At 44.2% G+C, this 25,837-nt stretch overlaps 1 protein-coding gene across 1 annotated transcript in view; it reads right to left on the bottom strand.

Annotated features, from left to right (window-relative positions):
• Positions 1-894: 894 nt before the first annotated feature.
• Positions 895-25,837, bottom strand: part of NAPRT (nicotinate phosphoribosyltransferase) — a 1,537,890-nt gene continuing 1,512,947 nt past the window's right edge. Inside the window, exons 12-13 of the mRNA XM_069621760.1 lie at positions 13,058-13,165; positions 895-2,232 (exon numbers count right to left, since the gene is read on the bottom strand). Of these exons, the coding sequence (XP_069477861.1) occupies positions 2,167-2,232; positions 13,058-13,165 (174 nt within the window). The 3' untranslated portion in view covers positions 895-2,166. The remainder of the gene's footprint in view (positions 2,233-13,057; positions 13,166-25,837) is intronic.

The following is a 25,837-nucleotide window of genomic DNA, read 5'->3' on the forward strand; positions in this document are numbered from 1 at the left end:
TGCGTCGAAGAGGCCTTTTCTCTACTCGAGGGTTCGTGACGCTCTCGAGGAGTATGTTTTGCTGAGGTCAACGACTCGTGGCTTTTATGTTTATTGGGTTATTTACCAGGGGTATCGCCTCTAGGTATCGCCGAGGGGGGCAAGGTCATGTTCTCGAACTGTACTTAGTGGGGCAAGCAACCTTTTCTGGGGAACTGGAGGACGAAGATGAGGGCGATCTATGGCGCCTCTTCTTATTGTGTCTCGAAGCGGATGAGTGGTGTGATCCACTCCGAGACCTCGAACGTGAATGCTTTCTTTTTCGACGAGGAGACGACGGTCTCAACTCGTCAGAGGTCAATTTCGAAGGGGTAACACATTTTGCGGCCTTACCTTTCTCCAGCTTCCCCCTTCGCTTTCTCAAGGCTTTCGCCGTCATAAGACATTCTTCAGACTTTGAACACGGTACTCTGGGCCCAGGCACCACAGACAGATCCTGTGGGGATCACTCAGACATCTTTTACCACAATCTCGGCATTTTTTAAAGCCGGATCGTGGCGTCGATGGAGCTGACAAAGATGCCATCATGGATTGAAGATTCAATGCTTTTTCTTCACAACATATCGAAGTTTATGATTCACTGAGGAAACAAGTGTTACGTCTCAGAGGCTTATGAAGCGCAGAAAATCGGAACTGGTAAAGGAAGTTGTGCGCGACTATTCATACCTATGATGACGTTGATGTCGATACGGAGGCCTCTGATGGACATCAACTCGAGGGACATCGACGTGCAGCACCCTCTACTGAAAAAACTTTTCTGAGGCCAGCAAGCTGGAAATTAATATATCAAAGATAAGGAATACGTGGGAGGACACAATCCATTTGAAATACAGTTTGTAAGTAAAAGTTAAACTGTTTTTCTTTTTTTATCAAGGACTCCCAGCCTGACGACAGGGACTATTCATGAGCATGTGAATCCATGCCAAACCCCATGCTGGAGAACTGTTATGCCCGGCCCACCTCAGAGCATTGAACATATTTATGAGAGACAAATAATAATGCAGGTAGAATAAAAGTGTTGCCAACATATAATGATGCCTGATCCATAGAGCTAAAGAATAAGAGAAGAGAAAAAGAACTACGGCTGTTTCGAGTGGCCAATATGTTTGTTTACTTGTTCCCTTTGAATCCTTTGAAATGTCAGGAGAGGATTTAACTCTCCTCCATTTGAGATTTTTAAAAAATGAACAGGTATGGATTGAATGGGACTTGGCAAGGGCATGGTAATAAAGTGGGAAGGTTTTGATGTGATTACCCAAAGCAATTAGAAAGTACCTGATAGAGCTCTATGAGAACTAGGAAAGGTAATATTGTAACTAAACTTTGAGTGTCAAGTGAGCATATGGTTTAGTTGCCAACATGAGCTAAGCCCTGATGCTGTTTGATATATAAAATAAAATAAAATGATGCATAAATACATTGTTGTCCCATTCTACTAATCCAGTCCTGCCTCTGTCCCCTCTATTTAATTTTTATACTGATTAAATCTTTTTTGAAGTAGTGCAACTCACAAGTCAGTAAGATGCTAGTGTACAGAGGCACATGCATTAAGATCCTAGTAGTGAAACAATCTGAACCCTGCCGCTGCACTGGGATTGTTTGAAATAAGAACGTGCAGCCATTTGCAAATATATGCATACTAAAGCTCCTCCCTTAAGAGCACTTCTGCTCTAGGGGTGGGAGGGTTGAAGAGGTCAAAGGACAGCACACAAAAGATGAACACATCAAAATAGAGACCAAGACAAAAATAGCTTAGATGAAGGGACATAGCATATGTAAAAGTTAGAGAAACGACATGCCCTCTGAAACAATGCTACTTTCTAATCTGGATTGCAAAGTTTTGTAGAGCAGCATGCACTTGTCTTGCTTGCATAGGCACTGCTTACAACTGATGGCATTAGGTTAAATCAGTAAGTCTTAAAATGTTATGAGTTTGTTCTGCACATCACATCTGTGAGCTCTTTCTCCTCCTGGGGCACAGTCATTTTGGTGGAACAGATGAAGAAATTGTAGGATCTGAAGGTAGTTTTTGGGTGCGGAAACAGATGTTTCTCCTGAAACCGTCTCATACAGTCTTGGCAACATTGGCTTGTGTAGATCCCCGGTATGTGGTGAATCTTCCTGGGGTTACCGGCACTGGTTCGCACTTCTGAGGTTATTGTGGAGCTGATACAACTTCTCAGTCACTGCAACCTGATTTTTGACACAAAAAGGGAAATCCTATAAAAACATTACACACAAGAAGGTGTCATCTTTAGTACATACGCATGAAGTGGTCCAATGCAAGAGGTTATAGTTAGGATGGCACATGCACTTTGCAACAATTGCCACTATGGGGGCAGTAGTAGAGAAATCTTTATTCAGAGAAAAAATGTTCTCCCTTAAGAGTACACAATAAAACATGCATTTGTCACAAAACTGTAATCAAATAATCACAAAAACAGAGCTATAAAAGGTCATCAAATAATAAGCAAAATCTACATTAAAACAGCAAGACAAGGGCAACCTGTCCAATACGTAGATGTTTTGCAATGTCTAAGTGGAGCAACAAATACTTTCTTTGTGTACTGGTTTATAAGGGGTAGTAACAACAACTAAAATGAAGCTGGCATCAATTTACACCTTAATGCTAATACATTTGTATTTGTGGATCATAAACCCTGCCACCATGCCTCTAGTTGTAGCAAATATTGTGGTTCACTTACTTTAATAAAGACATTCAGTAGCAGTGAAAATATAAACATACTAAATTTCGCAGAAGCTCGGGAATTGCCTTGTAGATTTCAGTGTATCTGTAACATTACTCAATGTCCGATTAAAACCTTTGACTGCTGCCGTAGCCTTTCATCCAGCGCCCTCATGTCCTGCCTTCAGAGCCACTTCTTCCTTTGCTACTCTTCCAGCAGATACGCACCATTTTTACATCCCTGCAGGTTTGTTTTGATATTGTATTTAGAGAATGATTTTAGCATAGAGATTAGCTAAAAATTCCTGTGCATGCAGCACAGTTCAATTAATGTTGCAGTATGTCATAAAGCCCAATGGGGATCAATGAGACACAAACTTAATCAAGCTTTTGAAGGGCCTTTATTTTTAACCAACAAATGAAAAAGTTGCATCTCAGCCATAGTTTGGGATGTCTTCTTCTCAAGGTGGAAAACAGACAAACGTGTTATGATTGTTTCTCCATAAGTTGCTACAACCAGATAAGTTTCTCTTTTTAGAACCAAAAAACAATCTCAATGTCCAGGTCCACTGGCCCGGCAATTCAGACGATGGCTGTCTTTTTTAGGTAATTTTATCACTTCTTCTCTGCTGACATCTTGGTGTCATCTTCTTTACTGACTCGAGATGAAAGACATCACAGGGCTGCATCAGACTATTGCAGTGACCAGTGATAGTAGTGCCAAGATCGTCACAGGACGTTTTGCTGGATTCTGCCCAGCTTAGTAGGATGTGTACGGTGGCTTCTGGGGCAAGTTGATTACTCTCTAGACTATCCCCCGAGCCCCTGCTAGTCGCTCGTTCTGCTTTACTCCGACATCTCCTGAATGCTGAAAAAGGGCTTCTCTGCGGGACCTTCCCTTTCTGTTTCTGCCTGTCTGGGCTTCTCCCTTGACAACCTTGTTCAGCACCTTTGGGCCGTCTCTCCTTACCCTCTGGGCACATTTTGTGCATAGGCTTGGGATCATTTACCCCCCAACCTCTGGGGTCATCTCTTCCCCTGCTACCACTAGGGTCATGTTTATACCGACCTCTGGTGCTCTAGTGTCTTCTCTCCCCCCACTGACTACTGGGGTCATCTCTGCCCCCAGACCTCTGGTGTCACCTCTCTCTCCAACCACTGGAGTACTCCAACATCCTGTCCCCTTTCCTTAATACTTTGTGGGACTTTCTGCCCTACAGGGACAACACCAGACAGTTTTTCTAGCACCCATAAATATGAAATAATTTTTTGTGTGTGAATTTGAACATAAGCGCAGTCACTGCCCCCATCCCCAAGCTCTGTCCTACCCCGGTCCTTTTTGTGTATTGGGAATGGAAGTGTGTTGCATTGTGGGTGTTTTTGCCATCTTTTTTGTCCTGCTGTTATTTGCAGTTTCAGACCCTCTGGAGTTCCAGGGATCGAGGGATGTGTGCCTATATTGTGACATGCTGTCTGTCAGAACATTAGGTAGTCAGCTCCTTCTTTGGGAGGTGGTCTTCTGCTGCTTCTAGATCCATTATGTTCCATGAAAGGTTTTTCAAATCCTGCACTATGTTCAACTCCCTGGGTTTGTTAGGTGAAAGCGAGTGCATTGGCAAATGGCAAGTTTTGTCAAATATTATCGTCAACAGACTTAAGTGCCTTTTCTCAGTTTGTGGTGATTAGGGATTTTGAATGATGTACCACAACATGGTTTGTAGGCTCCTTGTTTGATTGGGACTAGTGTCTGCTCTCTTTACCTGATACTATACAGGTAGCCCGTAGCCCAAAGGGTGGAGCAAGAGCTTTCACTCCCCAAAGAGGTCAAAAGACTTGACCTATAAAGGAAATGGGAAATCTCAAGGACATTAAATGTAAACATGCTACAGTCATCCTTAATTGTCTTATGTTTCTGTCCAACCTTTAATTTATTTAGGTCATTGTGTCTTTCCTTGTTGTCAGCTAATTGATTAACCTTGGTCATTATAGCCATCTGTTTTGCTGGGGGCTGTAGGTGGAGAGAAAAATCAGTTGGGTTTAAAATAATCCCATTGTTCAGAATATGTCAGGGGTTTAAAAAAATGGCACGAGTATCTGTACCCCTGCCGTTTTTTTTGTGAGATCTTGATGTGGGACAGCTGGGCTTACATGCAGTGACAAGCTCTTTAATAACACAAAAAAAGAGACCGCAAAGAAAGCCCAGTGTTACAAGATTAGAGCAACTTATTTGCAAAGGATTAGAAATGTAAACAATCATTGCATAGGTTGAGAAGGAAAGGAAGTTCTAGACGAGTGGAAAAATGCAATAAGGGGGAAACTCCACAGTTAATGACTCAACTTTAATTTGACTTTCACACGTCAAATGAAAATGGATCTTTTGCAAACGTTTGTTCTTCAATTAGTTTCGGATCTTGCTATTCATTTTAAAGACCAATTTTATCAGGCCTCTTGGCAAAACTTCACCTGTCTGCAATGATTTAAAAATGGGCCATATCAAGGTGCAGGGTCCCTGCCATAGGTTCCACCAGTGGCAGCAAAGCAGCGTTACACTGGTTATCTAAACACATTGGAGCTTTTTCATGCCAATAGCCTTTTTGTATATTCTAAAGAAGTGTGCCTTATGTGATGATTTGTTAGCCGTCTCTCTTCCCTGCTAGAGGGGTGCAGCCACCACCCATTAGTCCCTCTAGGGGTGGTTTCATGAGGGAGAACGTCATGGGAGCGATCTCCCCTCCTGGGGTCAAGGACTACCACCTAGGGTATGAGCCACGTCACGTACCTCCAGCCTCTATCCCAACCTCTCTCCTCACTCTACCTCTATTTACTGTTGACAAGTCGAGAATATTGGGACGAGGAACAGTCATAGGAGTTCTACAGATCAGAGTACTGGGACGAGTTGGCCCGCGCGGAGGAATGAAGGACCAAGGACATTGAAGAGGGGCTTGAATCCTGATGCCAACCGACCGCTATAAACATGAAGATAGGACTACAAATCCTCAACGAAGTCCAGGGACGTTGAGAAACAGCCATAAGAGACTGTAGGTGCGCATAGCACTCGCGCAGGAGTTTGAACGCGCTGGAGCTGGAAGGGTCAACTGAAGTGGTCTCATGCGGAGAGGTGGCAAGCAGGCCAGAAGTAGAAACAGCACAGAATGCTGTCCCTTCACTTCCAGGAAACTGAGATGCCACAGAAGCACAGCAGCCCTCCCTCTGCCCCAGTAAGACCCAGGGAGGTGCCACAACCCCACAGCAGGTAGGCAGCGGTACGGGATATCCAGAGGGAACGCGAGGAAGTGGGCGAATCCTCCTCGCAGGTTATTTTCCTCAGCACAGTGGTTGGTTGCAGACTATTGCTAAAATCAAGGCTAAAGAGAAGAATACAAGTCATTTTCCTTGTGGCAGTACTTGGCAGGTTAGTGAACCAGGTCTGGGACCCAACCACAGTTGAAACTTTATGTGCTATTGAACACAGGAGACACTGGAGCATCCGGGGGAAGGGAGTCAATCCCCCTGGGTTTAGTGTGATTGGCACGTTGCAATGAGAAACATCAGGAAGAGGGCGTCATCCTTCTGATAACAAGTGGAAGAAGTAAGGGCAAGTGTCACGGTTCCTGTTCCCACCTTCCTACGCTGCCGTCTGCAGAAACGGAGTACACACGTGGCCGATAGACGCTTCTGGCGGTTGCCATGGCGCCTTCAAGACCGTCACGGTCTCAAGCGGCCCGACCTACCAAAGCGATCACAACCCCAATTGGTTGCCATGGTCACGCTACCCTCTTCGACCCTGCGCATGATGCACGTTATCAATAAAGGCATTAAACTGACACGCATAAGTACACATGCATTTCAATTGGCTAATGCTTCTGATTTAAGTTAAACTACATTTCTTGTTTCCATGTTCCTCCATGTTCTGTTCTGCTTTCCTGTTTGCCGATCTCCTGCACTGCTGACTCACTTACCGAACGGAACCTTGTGATACTCGACCCTGGCTCTCGTAAATCGACTCTGCTTTTGGATTAACCCCTTATTGTACTTGCTTCCTTGCTGATTACCTGGCCTTTGACCCATTTTTGTACTAAGGATTAATTACTGGATGTTGTACTTGCTTCCTTGCTGATAACCTGTTTTTTTTACCCATTGTTTGATTCTACGGATTTCTTACTGGATTAACCATCTTTTCCTTGCAGTGCTTTGAACTGTGGACGCTTTGCTGCTGTAATTGCCTCTTTGCTTTCCATTAGTGTGTCCTCGTTCCCTCCGGGAAATAGGGTTCTTACTAACCAGATTTACTACTCTTCCCTTCCCTTTTACCCTACCGCCTCAAAACCCCATGGAAGTTTTGCTACTACTCTAATCCAGAAATTCTATCAAAGAATATTTTCTATAAAGGGGTTTTTTACCACATAAACCTGATCATCATTTACAGTCTATTCACACTATGCTCAGGTTAGTCTTTCATTCATTTCCCTATTATATTTATCTTACCATATTCCTGTATTAAATCTCTCCTTTATTTCTTTTCAGCCTGGTGAATACCTGGTGGTATTTTTCGCTCTTCCAGGTGAACCAACATCCTGTCCATATCCTACTGGCTCGGACATGGTGGTATTTCATAGGGAAGTTCACTCTCTTTAAGGAGCCCCCTACTGGGGTATTCTATAATGGACAAGACCTGATCATCACAATTACTGTGAAGTCCTGAGTATTACGGCTTGTGTGAGTATCATTACAAGAAGCTTCCAGCCAGGAGAAGGGAGGCATTCCCCACTGATACATCAACGACCCAAGACGAGAAGGGTTGTTGGGCTTGTTTTCTTTTGTTTGTTTGAGGACACTTGCAACCAGGGGAAGGGAGTTATACCCACTGGTGAACAGTGTTTGAACTTTGTTGTGTTGAGAATATGCCAACCAGAAGAAGGGAGTAATTCCCCATTTTGAGAACTATTGAAGTTTGCGAAGTGAACTTTGATCACAGACCCATGAGAAGGGTGCCATTCTCCTGTGCAACAAACAGTTTAGCCTTATCTACTTTCGTTGTAAGTGTGAGGGACAGAACTAGGGATTCTGACACAGGACGGTGGACATTTAAGTTAAAACCAACATTCTGACAAATCCTTTTTAGTCTTTTGTTGAGGCCGGGAAACCCTCATAGAAATAGGGACTGTTAGGCCTTTTTCTCTTTGCTTTTCTCAAGAAGAATAAAAGTCTTTGCCCACTATCATGCCAACTTTGTGTCAGTCTCCTTCTGCACCCTTACACTTACTACTTGTATTAGGTTTCTTGATGATTGAGCCCCATCCCCTACTTTTATTATCAGGCATGAAACTATGACATGGGTATGCAAGAATGGTCTCTGATGTGACAGAAGAGTTAACAATGGGAAAACAATAAAAAATGTATGGGTTCTGAAAAATGCTTCCAATGATTTCCAATTGATGTCATGCTAATTTCAGTTTCTTTTATATTGTCTTCTATTTCCTCTTCTAACCTTTGATACATTTCTGTTACTTTCTTGGGGACTTGCTTTCTGATTCACCCCTGTATGGTTTGTGTGGCAGCTTTATTTTGATCATCGTGAAAAAGCTCAATGTGAGGGATCTTGCAAAGGGTCTCCCGTGTAAAAATGAGTTGACAGTGGAGGGAAAAAGGTGGATAGTGGGGAAGTGTGTTACCCCATAGCCTCTAATGACAACAGGTCAATATATTTTAACACTATTCCCATTGAAATGAAAAACACAATTGGGTGGAAGAGTGATCCAAACATCAATGGAATAATGCATATTAATAGTTCATTCCTAATGAATGCTCTGTTTAAAATATCCTCTCTCCGCAGCCTTTTCACGAATGACATTGAATGGGTACGTCTTCCTAATCAGAATAATAACCGGATGCTCTCAAAGATGCTTTCTCCAATAATTGCAAAGTTATTGTGGGAACATAAAATGGATCTAACAATGCTTGGTCTTGACATGCAAGTCTTTGCTACTACAGAAGTCGCGATGGCTTTTCTTGAATATCAACCCCCCCGGTTACAGTCGTTGAAGACAACTGGCAGCATGCTTCTGTAAACAAAACCCCAGCAAAAAATATGATGGAACAACTAGCTTCCCTCACGACGGCCTTAAACTGCCTTACATGGTTAGAACCTCTCATCAAAGCAGCAGCGGCTATAATTCCTCAACAAGCAGCATCATAGTTGCACGACCTTAAGATCACCTCATGGAATTGTTGTGGTTTCAACAATTTAAAGAAATGGATGTCGAAGGCAAATTTGGATTCACTTACTCACATTTTTTTACTACAAGAAACCATGTCTCTTGTGAACATGCAATTTCATGGGTTTTCTTCTTTTGTTCACCACGCAATTAGAGGTGTTGGAGGTAGACCTGCAGGTGGTTTAGCCATACTAATTAATAATACACTAAAATGTACCATTAATCATATTTATGAATCTGAATTATACCTGATTATTGACTTAAAACTTGACTCACTTCATGGCATGAATTTGTTCTTAGTTTCCTTATATTGGAATCACTCCCGATCGACAGTCCATCCAGCGTGCGAAACCTTAGATAATGCCTTTCTAGAAGCCTTTAAACTGACTCTGCATGCCGAAATTTTGATAGGGGGTGATTTCAATGCCTCTTTCAGGTCTGATATTAATGTCAAAGCTTGCGCACCAAATCATTCGCACTTGGCCATACAAAAAGGAAATGTGTGGAGGAATTAAGTTGGGTTGTTCATTTGAGCCATCCCGACTTTAAACATGAGTGTTTTATGTGGAAAAGAGGGAAATCTTCTTCATGGATTGATTACATATTCTCATCCAAGACCTTATATGGAGTACTTTCCCCTGTTATTACCGTAGAGCCACACTTGGGAGACCACTTAATGATTGTAACATCAATGATAGGGCAGCTCAAAATGATGCAACAGGATTCTTGTCTTTCTTTAATCCAGGTCGAGAGACCTAGGCTTTCGATCAACTGGAATAACTCTACATGCAGAAAATGTACATTTCTTGTTAATAGGGACCTTTGGAAGAGTAACACTGCTACTTCTGCTGATGTTGAATGTATACTAAAATGGAACATAAAGATCATTGTGATTCACCTACACACAGTGGCCTCCTCATAGAATGTGCAAGACTCCTACAAAAAGTCTTTATTACCTTTTTCACAGGAGTTGACTACTATTAAAAAAAAAAAAAATCATGAGCTAAGAAGAGCAAGGAAGTCCATCTTGGCCACCAATATAAGTTCATATTTGCTGAGAAATAAAAATTATGCTAAAGTACAAGAATGATCTGCGCATAATTCGTGCTTCAATTGCTCTGAATCGCAATCAGGAGCTAATGGGACTGTTATGCAAACGCAAAACATTTGGAAGCACATTAGATCTACAGATAAAGTTCAGAATCTTGAACTTGAATCTGCAATTGATGGCGCAACATGGACTTCATTCTTTCTTAATAAACTTGCGATGCCTGCAGCGTTCTCGACATGTGAAAAGCCTCCTGATTACCATAGAATTCATAATATCTGTTCCTGGGGGATAACTGACATCTTGGTGGTAATTCACAAACTAAAAGGATCTAAATGTGCAGGGCCGGATGGCTTGCCTCCATGTGCCATCAAAGATGACCCTCATTTTTGGTCTACTATCTTTCTCGATATAGTTCATGAAATTTTTCGATCTAAAATGATTCCCCCATCCTGGCTCACCTCTATAATTATTCCATTACATAAAAAGGACCCATTATTAACCCCATTAATTTCAGACCTATAGCTTTCATAGAGGTCGCTTCCAAAATATTTGCATCCCTTATCCTACAAGAGGTAGAAGTCTTCATTTGCAATAATGAGTGTCTAAGCAAAGCGCAGGTAGGCTTCCGAAACGCTATGGGCACCCCTCTCAATGCTTGTATATTGGCGCACTTGATAGCTTCTGCCAATATTCTGGAAAAAAGCCCAATTTTCGTAGCATCTCGAGACCTTAAAGCTGCCTTTGACAACATAATCAGAGGCATTTTGTGGCAGAAAATGCTTAAGGCAAATCTTCCTCCCTACCTGATTACTTGGTTGCTATGCTGCATTTTAACACCAATTTCAAAGTACGAATTAACCGTGAAGGTACCTTGACCGAAGCTATTCCCAGCTGGATAGGGGTAAAACAAGGCTGTAATCTGGCAGCCATATTATTTAACCTTTATATGGCCGACTTAGATAACATATGGTTCAAAGAGAAATCATTTGCAGCCCGGCTAGGATCGCTGAATCTTTCATGGCTGGCCTATGCCGATGATGTTCTTCTATTTGATAGAACCCAATCTGGACTTCAAATGAAACTCGAAAGCTTCTTATTGAATTGTCAAGAACATAACCTCACGGTTAATCTGCAAAAATCTAACATCATTATCTTTTGCAACTGAAAAAAAGTGCTTCACTTTACCTGGTCGATTGACTCTATGCCCATATCCATCTTGAAAAATCTACCATACCTGGGTTTCACTTTGACAAATACCATCTGCTTTAAAAGAGTGAGGGAATTATTAATGGCGAAATTGTTGCCTTTGAAAGGTCAAATGAAACGAATATTTCATAAATCTTTCAGTTTTTCTCTTCTGCCTCTTTTTGAATTCTACGGTAAAAAAGTAGAAGCCATTCTACTATATGACGTGGCGCTCTATCTAGGGGATCTAGGACCTCTTTTTGATCAACTTCAGGGTTTGATTTGGAAATATACTTTGGGGTTGCCTGCCTATCTTCCAAACACAGTGTTGAGGCACGAACTGGGTCTGGATTCATCATCGGCTCGTTATAAGTGGCAGCTCCTCCTAAATTATTCAAAAATGCTGTTTCCGCCTAAGAATTCAATTTATGTGGAATTCAACAAAATGCTTTTTGTCAACATTCCAACTTCTGTTGCACGTTATAAAGAGAGAATGGACAGTTTATTAGAAAAGATCAATATGTCTGCCTATGATCTCCAATTGTACATGAATAAGGTAAAAGAAAAGCTCTTCCAAAGTGACTAAGCAGAATGTGGTGATAAGCTTCACTCTTATTCCTCCTTCACGGAGTACTCAAAATTCCTCCATACACAAATACCACACATGTCGTATTTGATCCTTTGCCCTAGTAAAGAGGTGCAAAGGACTATCATGCTATTTAGACTAGATATGCTTCACACAAAAATGCAGACTAAGCACTGGTGGCGTGCGAAGTTGATCCCCCTGATGACATTTGTAGATTTTGTAAGGTTACACAAGAATCATTAAAACATCTTTTTCTCTTCTGTTCTCATTTTGAAAATGCACGATGTAGAATGATGAAAGAATTCCCACAAGCAAATTCCATTTTTGCCAGAAATTGCATATGGTTGAACTGTATGTGGGGAACGAACAATAAAACTATTTTAGCTACTGTAAGGTTGGTAAATTCCATAGTAACAGAGTTGAAGAGAATGGAAAGTATATTCCTAGATAAGTAGATTCCTAGTTTCATTGTCCTCTTTTGCTTTTGTTCTCTGAAATGTATGCATTTGGAAAGGATATCGGTTTGTATGAGATGTAGACAGTTCGAATTTGGCAGTCCTTATTATTTTGATATTATTTTGTATATTATTTTTATGGCTCATTTATTGTTGAACAGTGTGCTTTGTAATTGACAAAAAGGATGTAATTAATTGTTTACATTTGTAAATGTGCTTTGCACTAAAAACAAATCTTTTAATTAAAAAAAAGCTTCTGCCTTTTGATAAAGAATCATAAATAAGGACACTGCAATTAGGGAAAGTTATTGAGGTTACCACGCTTCCAAGTGATGGTATAATGTGCAGCTGTGGTGCTTCCTGGGTGCTGAAGTGTAAAAACCATTTCATTCTTATTCCAGGCTTCGATTCGGCACTCAAGCACAAGCTTATGGGAGTTTGGAGGTGGGGCCGCTGATTAGAAGCATGATGCATTGTGGTTGATGGAGATATGGCTGCTGGTTTTCCACACCAGGGCTTCTAGTTCTCATCTGCTTTGAGTCAGGTACCCTCTTTGTCTTTTCTTAATGGCTTCTCTTCTCGCTTCCTGGAGTATGACATTCAGCCCAGGGTTTCAATTCTCAAGAGCAAAATATATTTTAAGTAGTATATCATAGCAAGGCATAAAGTAAATTTGGCCCAAGGCAAAATGTAAATAAGCACGGGAGGTATAGGTTATGACAGTGCGTGTCAAGTTCAGCCATGGTATACTTGGATAGGATAAAACTTGGTGCACTTTTCTATGGATATAAATTGGCATTACAGCATGCGGAAGAGAATTTACAAGAAAATTCCACATACCTTATAAGCTTCCGGGTAGAAAAGCTTCTTGTGTTCCGTAGAAAGCATGCTTAGGGAGTTCTGGGCATGAGTTTTTATTTCAGAGATACTTGGAAGAATCTCGCAAATCTGTAAAAAGAATGAAAATAGTTGGGGAATCGTCCAACGCAATAATATGTAATGAAAGCGGCTGGTATGAATTTGGAAGTTGAAATTTTCTCTCCAGTGCATTAGTATAATGGATTCCTTCCTCAAACAGATTCCTCATCTTAGAAATGCATCCTGCAGTGCATGTATGTCTTCGGAAATTGTCTCATCCAATAAGGGGGCCCTGTAGCATCAATTGACATTAGGGGCACAAAACTGCAGCTGCAATATTTCGTTTGGTAACGTGATCTATGGGATGACCATACTCTTCTGAATGGGCGTGATCTAGTACAGAAGTAGCCAGCTCAGCAATAGTAATGTGCTATCAAAATAAATGCCCAATTAAGGTTCTATACAAATACAAAACTTGAATTATCCTAACAAAAATTCACACACTTAATGAAAACAATACTAACCCCTGCAACAAAAAACACAGGAAGCAGATTTAAAAATAAAATGAAACTCTGGATTGGTAGACAGGAATGATCAGGAGAATACATCAGCAGCAAAATATCAAAGTTATTGCATATGTCTATCAAAAGGGCATCTGAGGCAGATTAACAGTCACTAGGGTCCTTTAAAGTAGACATGGGGCAACAGGGCCACTTCAAATACCTTTGCTCTCAGCTTTCAGGGCTAAACAAGGTCAATTCTGGCGGCAACGTGTTTTTTGAGGCAGTGATTGGCATCAGGTTGGTGAGCTGGTGAATGGATTGAACATGTAGTGTGGTTCAACAAGCAACGATGGAACAAAGTACATTAGAACAGGCAGGATGGGTCTTTGTCGGTGTAGCTCACAGGCTATTTGAGGTGGGAACCAGGGCCCTGGGTTGTTCCTTGACTTTTGGGTTGCTGTAGGCCCTTTGTTATGCAAGAATTTCTATTTTGGGGATTCTACTACCACTTTTTTGGGGTCAACTTTTCGATTTCACACCTGTTCTATAATTGTGTGCATGCTTATCTGGAACCAGCCTAAAAGAAACACACACAACCCGATACAAGCATGACCTTTGTGGAAGCAATAAACTCACTCCAGAGTAGTACACTTGCATTTATTCAGCAACGAGTGAATAAGCAGTACTAATTGCATATAAACCTCAATTTAATGGGAATGGGAAAGAATGCAAGTAAACAGATTAAATAGAGCACAATTTCACATTCCTTGGCTGTAACTACCAAATGTCAGGGACCCGTTCAACTTAAGGACTGGCATCTCTCTCTCTCAGGCACCAGACTGGCTCCTTTGGTCTGGATCGGACCCCTTGTGCCCCCTCTCTCTCTCTCTCTCTGGTCAGCACTGAAGCGAGACGTAGCAAGTTAGGAACCACCACCGCTTAGGAGCAAGCTGTCAGCCCACGGCATCTGCACTTTCGTGATACAGATCCACATCCCCTTCCTCAGGAGGGTGCAAACTTTTATCAGGTGAGCCTGTCAATCCGCGTGACGCAAACCTTCCAGAACTTTCGGTGCAAAACATGTTTTTGGGTGGAAAAGTACAACTTCGCACTTGTCCAAGTTCCCCCCTCCCCCCCGCCCTCTCTCTCTCTCTCTCTCTCTCTCTCATCCTCCCATCTACAGATGCAGGCCGGCTGGGAAGCACTTCACTGAAATCTGCGTTTATCAACACCCATGATCAGCGTACACTCTGCTGTATCACTCTGTACCTGTTTATGCAAAGTGCTTCAGTGGAAGCTAGAAGTAAGCGATGCAGGCCCAGCAAAATAAAGCAAGTAACCCTTAGTGTGCATTCAGTGCAGGCCTGTGTGCTCAGCTGGCTATTATATCATTGCAAGACAGGGCGTATAGGTGCTACAATGAAGTTATAACGAAGAATGAGAGAACTATAGGTTGCACGCGTTTAATGTGCACCTCGATATGCTATTAACCCTATCCTGCCTTGGCAGGTTGTGTGCCTGTGCACAGTGCGGCTAGCTTAGCAGGTTGCGTGCATGCGCATGACTTGGTCATTATATTACAACACCCCAAATCCCTTTTTTTGGTTCCTTGTTCTCCCTTTAGTGGTCAGTTTGACTTCTACTGTAGTCTCCCTACTATTACATCTTTTTTTAGTTTTAGCTATTAGGTGGTGCTGAAGCACTGCCTATTAGCCGAAACTATTGTCATGGGAAGTGAAGATAGGAGAGTGATAACATATGAGGGGGGAAAAATAGTCTTTTGGTGTTCGGTTTTTCAACCACCCATTTACCACCCCTGACCATAATGGCCATATGGCCATTTCCACCCACAACCTATCCCTCTCCATTGAAATTGCGCCATTATAAAAGGCTTCTGTGAATCAGGCCCGTAGTGTTTTATTTTAATGTAAAAATGTATGACCCTACTCTTTTACCTGTATCATGGTCATATCAGGCTTTAGTTTCCTTTTCCTCTGATGTGGTGAGGAAGACGAAAAACCCATCCCATAAATAATAGATCAGATGATACTTTTTATATCGTAAACTTCAATCAGAGTTTGGAGGCTTTTATGGTCAGATGCCATCCTTTTCAAACTCTGATGCATTTTCGCAATCCCTGATAATCTGCTTCAGTCCTTTACTACCAAGTTTCTTAATATCCTGGATCAGTTAGTTCAGTAAAAATGTTTGTTGGAAATCTCTGCTACAATCACACGGTTTTTGGCTTGTGTCACATTTTAAGAACTTGAAGAGGGTGATGCCTAGCGCATCGTTGGAGAGCTTCCTTTTTGCAGTCAGATACCTTAAAAAGCAGGCATATTTTGATTAGCTGGAGTAGCTTCAGAGTAGGAGTCTCTGCAGTCATCCCTGCATCTCTGCTACGAGTGTTCCTGTTGCTGTTGTTGCCTTGCTAGTCTGTCTACTAGCTCCTTTGCTGAGAGGGTTGGACTTTGGCATAAAACCCCTCTCTAGCCGCTGAGCGGCCGCAGAGTAGCTGCAGAGTAGCAGTCTCTGCAGTCATCGCTACATCTCTGCTATGAGTGTTCCTGCTGCTGTTGTTGCCTTGCTAGTCTTTCTATTAGCTCCTTTGCTGAGAGGGTTGGACTTTGGCATTAAACACCTCTCTAGCCACGTAGCGGCCGCGGAGTAGCTGCAGAGTAGCAGTCTCTGCAGTCATCCCTACATCTTTGCTACAAGTATTCCTGTTGCTGTTGTTGCCTTGCTAGTCTAATCTCCTGAATCAACTCCAGCGGGCGGACATTTCGCAGCCTGCACGATTGCTCCCCCTCCTGCCCCCACTCTCTGTTGCAGCTGGCGGGACCAATAGTGCACTTCGGAGGAGGGGCTGTGCCGGCCGAATCGGGTAAGGAGGTCGTGGTATGGGGGGAGAGGGGCGGTCTTTAGCAGGCTGATGCCGCTATGCTCCAGCGTCTGTCTTCTGCGAGCACCATCGGAGGAGATGCGCTTCCTTCGCCCCTGCCTGCTGATCTAGAGACGGCTGTGGGTTTAGGGGCGGTGTCCTCCACCTTGGAGAACGTCTGCCAACCTCTAAATCAAATAGAGGTACCTATCCAGATACACGCTCGCCCGTCCTCCGGCGGTCCTTTGGATCGCCCGTGCGAACTGGTCAGCTTTGACTCCTCCATTACAGCTCAACCGGTGGTCGTTGATGGGTGGGAAACCTCAGGGTGCCGATCTCCTGTGGAACCACAGAATGGTAAAGATTTTTCCAGCCCAAAGAAACCTGTGTACTCTTCGGCAAATCAGCGGCTGCAGAAATTTAAAAAAGCTCCTGCTCGGAGAAAGCGATAAGCACATCTCCGACAAAAACAGGGAAGAAAGAGCCTCCAAGCTCGACCTTGAGATCTACTAACTCTTACATAAGTCCAAAGAGGGTCCAGATGGGCCCAACGAAAGGAGAGGCCAGGAACCATTTGTCTGCACCATCCTTAATCAACTTTTCTGCCAAACTTCTAAAAAGGAAACACCTTGAATCAGAGGAACTTTCGGACGCAGAAATCCTGAGCATGGTTTCAGACCAGGTGTCCCCTTTCAAAGTCCAACCTGAACCTTCACTACAAGTAGGTAGCTTGATGCCTGGCACGGCCGCAAGGCCCAGACCTACACTCGTCCTCGATCAGGTGGCATTTTGGGTCACATTGTCCCTCCCTAAAAACCCTGGCGCGGGCATCTAAATCTGGCTCGCTGGCGGAAGATAGAAGAGGGACTCTACCTAAATTAGGGACGGTGCCCGGGTCATGACATAAGACAACTCTCGCTCCCCTAAAGTTGCTGCCTCTGTTTCGCCGACTCCTACCCATCTGCCAGATATGGTTATTTTTCAACTGTCCCCTACTCCAGCTGCTCCCAGTCTGGATGTAGAGGGGACCCCAAAACAGGCAGGGGGTGAGCCTGAAGGCGAAGCTGCCTATTCCACCGTTCTCGACTACAGTGATCCCAAAGGGAAACGGCAACCCTTGGATTCTACCCGACATGTGCGCGAGGAAAGGCAGCCCTGCTGCACAGTCGGGCAACCATCATCGGAAATGGTTGTAGGTCAAAGTTTCGAAAACAAAAGGATCGAATGCCTTTTGTTCAACAGTCAAAGGACTGAAAAAAAGGGTCACTTTTTTTATGGGGGAGAGGGGATACCCCCTCAACTCCTGTTTTCTTTATTAAAAACACTTTTTGTACCAACCCAAACTAAAAAAATATATAAATAAATAAAAAAAGAAAAAAAAATCGACCCTTTTTTTTCCGATCCTTTTGTATTCGAACAAAAGGTCATTCGATCCTTTATTTTCGATCCTTTGACTGGACACCATCGGCCATCTAATCAATCAGAGCAACTTCCCATATCAGTGGGAAAGAACATAAGGCTGAACTCTGTAACCAATGACTTACCTTTCCCTGACAGTGCGCTGGGGCTGGGACCATCACCAGTCTTGAAAACACCTAGGGCTACTCAGACCCACCAAACTCTACCAAGAAATCGCCGCCTGAGTGAGCTCCCATCCAACACACTTAAAGACTCTCCAGGAAAGAAATCCGAGCTTTTGTCTGTAATGTCAGCAGTAACCATCGGCCATGCTCCTTTCTGTAAATTGTATGAGTCTATTAATGACACTGTGAAAGACCATACATCCATTTCAGCCATGATGAACAGTAGACTAATTTTCCTTGAAGGCTACATTAACGCTTTGAATACCCGGGCGGAAAAGGGGGGGATTGGGCGTTCACACTCGTCCCAAAGAGCACTCCCAGGTATCTACAGTGGACCTCTTGACTCCTCCCTGTACCAAGCCTCCTACAACTTCTGAAATAAGCACACAGACCCTTCCGGTTCTGGAGACCCGGCAACCAGATGAGCAAACAGCTAAAGGGAAAAAAAGTGCCATGGGTTCCTCGTTCACAAACAAAAAGAACAAGCATGAGGGCAGATGCTTTAACGGCGCAATCAATAATGAGGTGATCCTCATCCTACCAGCTCTGCCAGAAATTCACAGTACCGATATGCCTTCTAAAGACTCTACTAATGAAGATTTAGCAACGCCTAGAAATCCAAGGACCAAACAGCCAAAATACAGTCCCCTATACCAGCCGAGGATCACTCTAATAGAAAGGGGGGTCCCAAAATTTGGTTACTGCCGTGAAAACCGTCAGAAAAAGTCCTAGGCTGAGGAAATAAGTGCAAATAAGGGTGGGAAGACAAATCCAGGGGAAAAAAGCGAGGGAACACACCATCACCCACAATCCCCAAAATCTCCTGAGGAATTTATTGCAGATGACGACTTAATCAGTTTAAGTGAACATCTCCACTCTGAGGATGAGGTGGAAGCTCAACAATCAGGGATACTGGATGGGGAAGACCCTGCTGAGGTCACTAATCCAGCTAACCCACCGATAATGCCGCCAAAGGTGGTTCACAGCCTTGAAGAAACCCATTTCCAGACTTTGGAGAACCATTGCAAGAAACTAATTTCCAAACCCACTTTGGGTCCAGTAGGAAAGAGGAGGTCCCCTAACCAATTGTCCCGACGGGCTAATCAGGAAGATAGAGTTTAGTCTACAAGACAGGCCCATTTAGGCCACATACATGAGGAGGGGAGGCATCACTCACCATCCTATGAACTGAAAGATGAATTTAAAAAGGGGCTACACTCCACTTTTGACCGCCTGCCTTCTCAGCCGCCTGGAAGCCAGCCGACTACTAATTTTGCAAAAATAAGCCCTCATCGGTTGAGACTCCATTCTAAGTCTGAAAATCAAAGAAACTCAACTCGAGCAAAAATGAAACGTTCGTTTAAGTTGGAACAACTTCTCGACAACAAGAAATATTTCATTTTAAACCGAGGCTCTGTGCTCAACTTATTTCAATGCATTCCCAACTTACGGCTGTTAAGAACGAACAATATCAAATTGGTCAAGCCAATACATGAAGGTTTAAAAGCCACTGCATACCTCCACATAACCTCATTCTTGGTGAAGACCATGATTTCCGACGCAGCTGAAAACTTTCTGATAGTTTAACAAAGGTAGCGGGCGCCCCTCTCTCGCAAGAACAGACATGATAACCTGTTCAGTGGTTATTAACCACTTGAGAGTTCGCAGCCACTGCTTTTACCCACTGTGCCTTTCACAGATGGGAAATATCCATTTGCATATCAGTCTTTGTCCTGCCCAGGGGCAGTCCAGCACCGAAATACAATGGCAATTCCAATCTGAACGAGAGTACCACCAGCAACCCCATACACGTGTTTCACCCTTGTTGGGGATCATCAGTGAGGTGAAGCTGATGCCTCTCTAAGCACAGTGAGAGGGAGACCACGTCTGGTTGCCCCCAGGAGACCTAGGGTTACCAATCCCAGGTTCCTTAAAAAATAGTTTAACAAAGGTAGCGGGCGCCCCTCTCTCGCAAGAACAGACATGATAACCTGTTCAGTGGTTATTAACCACTTGAGAGTTCGCAGCCACTGCTTTTACCCACTGTGCCTTTCACAGATGGGAAATATCCATTTGCATATCAGTCTTTGTCCTGCCCAGGGGCAGTCCAGCACCGAAATACAATGGCAATTCCAATCTGAACGAGAGTACCACCAGCAACCCCATACACGTGTTTCACCCTTGTTGGGGATCATCAGTGAGGTGAAGCGGATGCCTCTCTAAGCACAGTGAGAGGGAGACCACGTCTGGTTGCCCCCAGGAGACCTAGGGTTACCAATCCCAGGTTCCTTAAAAAATAGTTTAACAAAGGTAGCGGGCGCCCCTCTCTCGCAAGAACAGACATGATAACCTGTTCAGTGGTTATTAACCACTTGAGAGTTCGCAGCCACTGCTTTTACCCACTGTGCCTTTCACAGATGGGAAATATCCATTTGCATATCAGTCTTTGTCCTGCCCAGGGGCAGTCCAGCACCGAAATACAATGGCAATTCCAATCTGAACGAGAGTACCACCAGCAACCCCATACACGTGTTTCACCCTTGTTGGGGATCATCAGTGAGGTGAAGCTGATGCCTCTCTAAGCACAGTGAGAGGGAGACCACGTCTGGTTGCCCCCAGGAGACCTAGGGTTACCAATCCCAGGTTCCTTAAAAAATAGTTTAACAAAGGTAGCGGGCGCCCCTCTCTCGCAAGAACAGACATGATAACCTGTTCAGTGGTTATTAACCACTTGAGAGTTCGCAGCCACTGCTTTTACCCACTGTGCCTTTCACAGATGGGAAATATCCATTTGCATATCAGTCTTTGTCCTGCCCAGGGGCAGTCCAGCACCGAAATACAATGGCAATTCCAATCTGAACGAGAGTACTACCAGCAACCCCATACACGTGTTTCACCCTTGTTGGGGATCATCAGTGAGGTGAAGCTGATGCCTCTCTAAGCACAGTGAGAGGGAGACCACGTCTGGTTGCCCCCAGGAGACCTAGGGTTACCAATCCCAGGTTCCTTAAAAAATAGTTTAACAAAGGTAGCGGGCGCCCCTCTCTCGCAAGAACAGACATGATAACCTGTTCAGTGGTTATTAACCACTTGAGAGTTCGCAGCCACTGCTTTTACCCACTGTGCCTTTCACAGATGGGAAATATCCATTTGCATATCAGTCTTTGTCCTGCCCAGGGGCAGTCCAGCACCGAAATACAATGGCAATTCCAATCTGAACGAGAGTACCACCAGCAACCCCATACACGTGTTTCACCCTTGTTGGGGATCATCAGTGAGGTGAAGCTGATGCCTCTCTAAGCACAGTGAGAGGGAGACCACGTCTGGTTGCCCCCAGGAGACCTAGGGTTACCAATCCCAGGTTCCTTAAAAAATAGTTTAACAAAGGTAGCGGGCGCCCCTCTCTCGCAAGAACAGACATGATAACCTGTTCAGTGGTTATTAACCACTTGAGAGTTCGCAGCCACTGCTTTTACCCACTGTGCCTTTCACAGATGGGAAATATCCATTTGCATATCAGTCTTTGTCCTGCCCAGGGGCAGTCCAGCACCGAAATACAATGGCAATTCCAATCTGAACGAGAGTACCACCAGAAAACTTTCTGAGACTGGGCTTTGACCTTTTGGAATTGGTCAACAGCGGTCCTCTTTCCCCTTTGGTGGCGCCTTACGGGGACTTTAGGCAAAGAACCTCCAAACATCATGTTAACTCTGAGCCCACTCATCACAAATCACTGCCTCAGAAGATTGATGAAGGTATCACAAAAGATAAATGGACCAAAGGATCAGCCAATGATCTTCCAAGAGAACCAATAACTAGCTCCCGCCAGAGCTTGCGCTCTACTCCCTCCAAACAGCACACTGGGAACAAAAAGCCCTCCGAGAAGACCACCTATTAGGATCCCCTGGGGTAGGCCGATTCCTGCATGGCCCATTGGACAAAATTCAGCGAACTATCCTACAAGTCCCCAAAGTTGACAAAAGTGCGCCACAAGAAAATCTAAAGCAGGCCCCTCTTTCACAACTTTGGTCTTGGCTGCCAACAGGAAACAATAGCAATGCGCCCGGCCCTCTATTGGACCTCGACTTGATCCCAAAACCACACGACTAATCCCAGCGAAAGAGGTGTTGACTTTGGGGTCCTGGAACACATGGGGCTTCTTTCATCATCTGACAAAGGAGGGCAGTATCAATTTGGGACTTTTCGACATACTCTGCATACAGGAATCCTGGATGATGGATAAACCAGCGATGGACGGCTATGATATAGCTTTTGACCCAGCAAATAAAGGAGGCACAGGGGAGCCCTTCTCAGGTATAATTACTGCGATACGCTCAGGCAGTGGGCTGCATCTTCAGAAAACGCTGATCACAAACTTGTATCTACTCGTTACATTACTCCGTTGGGACCAACTTACGAGTGAAAAGGCGACAATCTCATCCACCCTGATGATCATCACGAACACCTATTGGAATCCTCAAGCCATGGATGATACGACCTTCCTACTGATGATTGAACAGGCCATTGATGAAGCTTATACGGAATACCAAGTCGCAAACGCGATAATATGTGGAGACCTAAACGCTATATGTCGCCCTCAAGACGACAAGTCGGTGTGGCGGTCGCCCTCACTGCATAGAGAGGAGAGAGGAAAAAAGTGGCTTGACCTCATGTCTTCAAGAGACCTTTTGAATGCAGTAGACCTATTTCCTAGGTCAAATCGGCTCCAACGTGGGGAGGGAGAGTTCACATGCAGATATAGACAACATTTTTCTAACAAGATCACTAGTTTCCCAGGCTGCTTCATTTGAGGTCTTAAAGTCAAATGCCAGTGATCACAAACTCCTGGCCATTACGTGGAAATCTCGCTTGGTTCCAAAACTGCTAATGACAAATCGAGTAGAGTGTAATGCGAGAAGAAACCGTCTCAAACTGTCCGTTATATCTAGAACAGCCATAACAACAATCTATCTAAAGAGGTCTGAGGCACTACACTCAAATGACGCTCCAGTAGCGCCGGACTATCAGGCACTCCGGTTTCCGCATGAATCTACTCCCAAAAAAGTTAAATCATCTTCAAATTCCCGTAACCATGCCTACTGTAAGACTCTGGTAGGGAGATGACGGGACCTCGGGAAGCTGAAGTGGTTGGCCCATAAACACCCTTCGTCAGGCAACCTTGAAAGTTTACGTACAGTGGAAAAATCTTACAAATCCTGGGTAAAGAATCATCGTCTAAGCCTCTACCAACAGGATGCTCAAGAAATGTTGAGGAACGTGACTGGTCACAACCCTTGTGATTTTTGGGCTTTACTTAAATCTGCGGTTTCGACTGTGGAGGACGCTCCAACAAATAACATCGGCGAGGAGACCTGGATGAAGTGCGTCAAAACATTATTTCAGCAGACTCCAACACCTAAAATCATAGAGGAAAAAAGCCAAGTGGAACATTGGGCTGATTTGAGTGATAAAGAAGTTACTTCTTACCTGGTAACGTTCTTTCGATGGGATGTTCCTCCGACGTATTCCTTATCTTGATAGATTCACTTCGAGCTTGCTGGCCTCGGAAAATGTTTTCAGTAGAGGGCGCTGCGCGTCGACATCCCTCGAGTTGGTGTCCCTCGACAGCCTCCGTATTGGCGCCAGCGTCATCATGCGTATAAACAGACTCGCGCAGCGTCCATTGCTCAGTTCCATTTTGAAGCTTGAAATTAGCTGTGAATGAATTTGTTATTGTTCTTGAAGGAGCGTAAGCTGCAACCACAAGGGAAGTTTTACTGAGGGGATGAATTAAAAGCGATAAGGAATACGTAGAAGGAACATCCCATCGAAAGAACGTTACCAGGTAAGAAGTAACTTGTTCTTCGAAGGGATTGTGTCCTCCGACGTATTCCTTATCTTGATCCCATAGCAGTGGTGTGTAAACGGAGGTAGGAGTAAAATTGTCATATTCCCCTTTAAGAGTGAACAGAGTGTAACAGAGCTTTGTCAAATCTAGTCTCTTGGGTAGAGGAGGAATCCAGATTGTAGAATTTTGTAAAGGTATGTGCGGACGACCATGTGGCAGCCGCACATATGTCTCGAATCGGTACCCCTCTTTGGAGGACCGAAGAGGCTGCGATACCCCTGGTTGAATGAGCCCTAAGATTTTGAGGGGGCTCTTTCCCTGCCAGTTTGTAACATTCTAGAATGGCTAAGATAATCCATCTGGAAATGGTCTGTTTTGTGATTGGCAATCCTAATGTGTGCCCTGTGTAACCTATGAACAGTTGTTCTGCTTGCCTAATCCTAGCAAGTCTGCTGATATAAAAACTCAAGGCTCGCCTTGGATCCAGCCTATGTAGCCTCTCTTCCTCTTTCCCTGGATGGGGAAGAGGATAGAATGAGGGTAAAGCTATCGTCTGAGTGATGTGGAATTCAGAAACCACCTTTGCGAGGAAATTAGGCTTCACTTGCAGGACAACTTTGTCTATGTGAAAAATTGTATGAAGGGGTTTACAAGATAGGGCTTGTAATTCGCTCACCCTCCTGGCAGATGTCAAAGCCACTAATAAGACAGTTTTAAGGGTGAGAAATCTTAACGAACAAGAGTGCAGTGGTTCAAAAGTAGTACCCATCAGGAAATTTAAGACTAAATTTAAGTCCCATATGGGAACTTGGAACGGTCTCGGGGGAAAGACATTAGTTAACCCCTTCAGAAATTGTACTACTAAGGGTAATTTGAAATATGATGGCTCCTCTGCAGTGCGCTTGAAGATCAATAGCGCTGCGAGTTAGCCCTTGATCGTACCAACTTGAAGACCTGAAATCGCCAAATAGAGTAGAAAGGATAACACCATTGGTGTACCACATGAAAAGGGTTCAATATTCTTTTCTCTACACGAGCTGCAAAATGTGTTCCAACGGCAGCGGTATAAAGTCTTTGTTGCTGGCCTTCTGGCTGAAAACAACACCTCCATGATGTCATCTGGGAGGTCCCAATCCTTGTATCTCAACCTTTCAGAAACCAAGCGTGAAGGTTGAGGATTTTGATGTCTGGATGGAGAACCTGACCTCCCTTCTGTGAGAGAAGATCCTCCCTGTGTGGAAGACGAATCGGAGGGCAGATGGACATGTCCAGAAGGTCCGGGTACCACATTCTCCTGGCCCAGTCTGGGGCAATTAGGATCATAGTCTTCCGAAATCTTCTCAACCACCTGATCATCTGAGGAATGACAGGGACTGGAGGAAACGCATACAGCAGTGGAAACTCCCAGTCCACTACGAACGCGTCCCCGAGAGCTCCTCTCGGGGGAAATTCCCTTGAACAAAACTGATCGCATTTCCTGTTGATACTGGTGGCGAACAGATCCACTTGAAGGGTTCCCCAAAGGGCAAAGATCTCTTGAAGGACTTCCTGAGCTATCTCCCACTCGTGAGAGACTGTGCTCTGCCTGCTCAGAGCGTCCGCTGTCAAGTTTTTCCCTCCGGATAAATGAACTGCCGATAGAGAGATTCCTTCTTGAATTTCCCAAAACCAGAGCTGCATCGACTCTCTGCACAGTGGCAGTGATCCTACGCCGCCTCTTTTGTTGAGGTAGTGCACGGCCACTGTATTGTCCGTCATTATTAGGAAATTTTTCCCTTGTACAGATGGCAGGAAAGCCTTCAGTGCTAGTCTGATAGCTATGAGCTACAACAGGTTGATATGTAGTCTGGACTCCGATGGAGTCCAACGACCGGTGATGGTCAAGTCGTTGACATGGGCTCTCCCCACCTGTCACGATTCCTGCCCCCAGATACCCGGCATATCAGG

Source organism: Ambystoma mexicanum, chromosome 5q, assembly GCF_040938575.1.
Source record: "Ambystoma mexicanum isolate Mex_15411 chromosome 5q, UKY_AmexF1_1, whole genome shotgun sequence".
NCBI classification, from domain to species: domain Eukaryota; kingdom Metazoa; phylum Chordata; class Amphibia; order Caudata; family Ambystomatidae; genus Ambystoma; species Ambystoma mexicanum.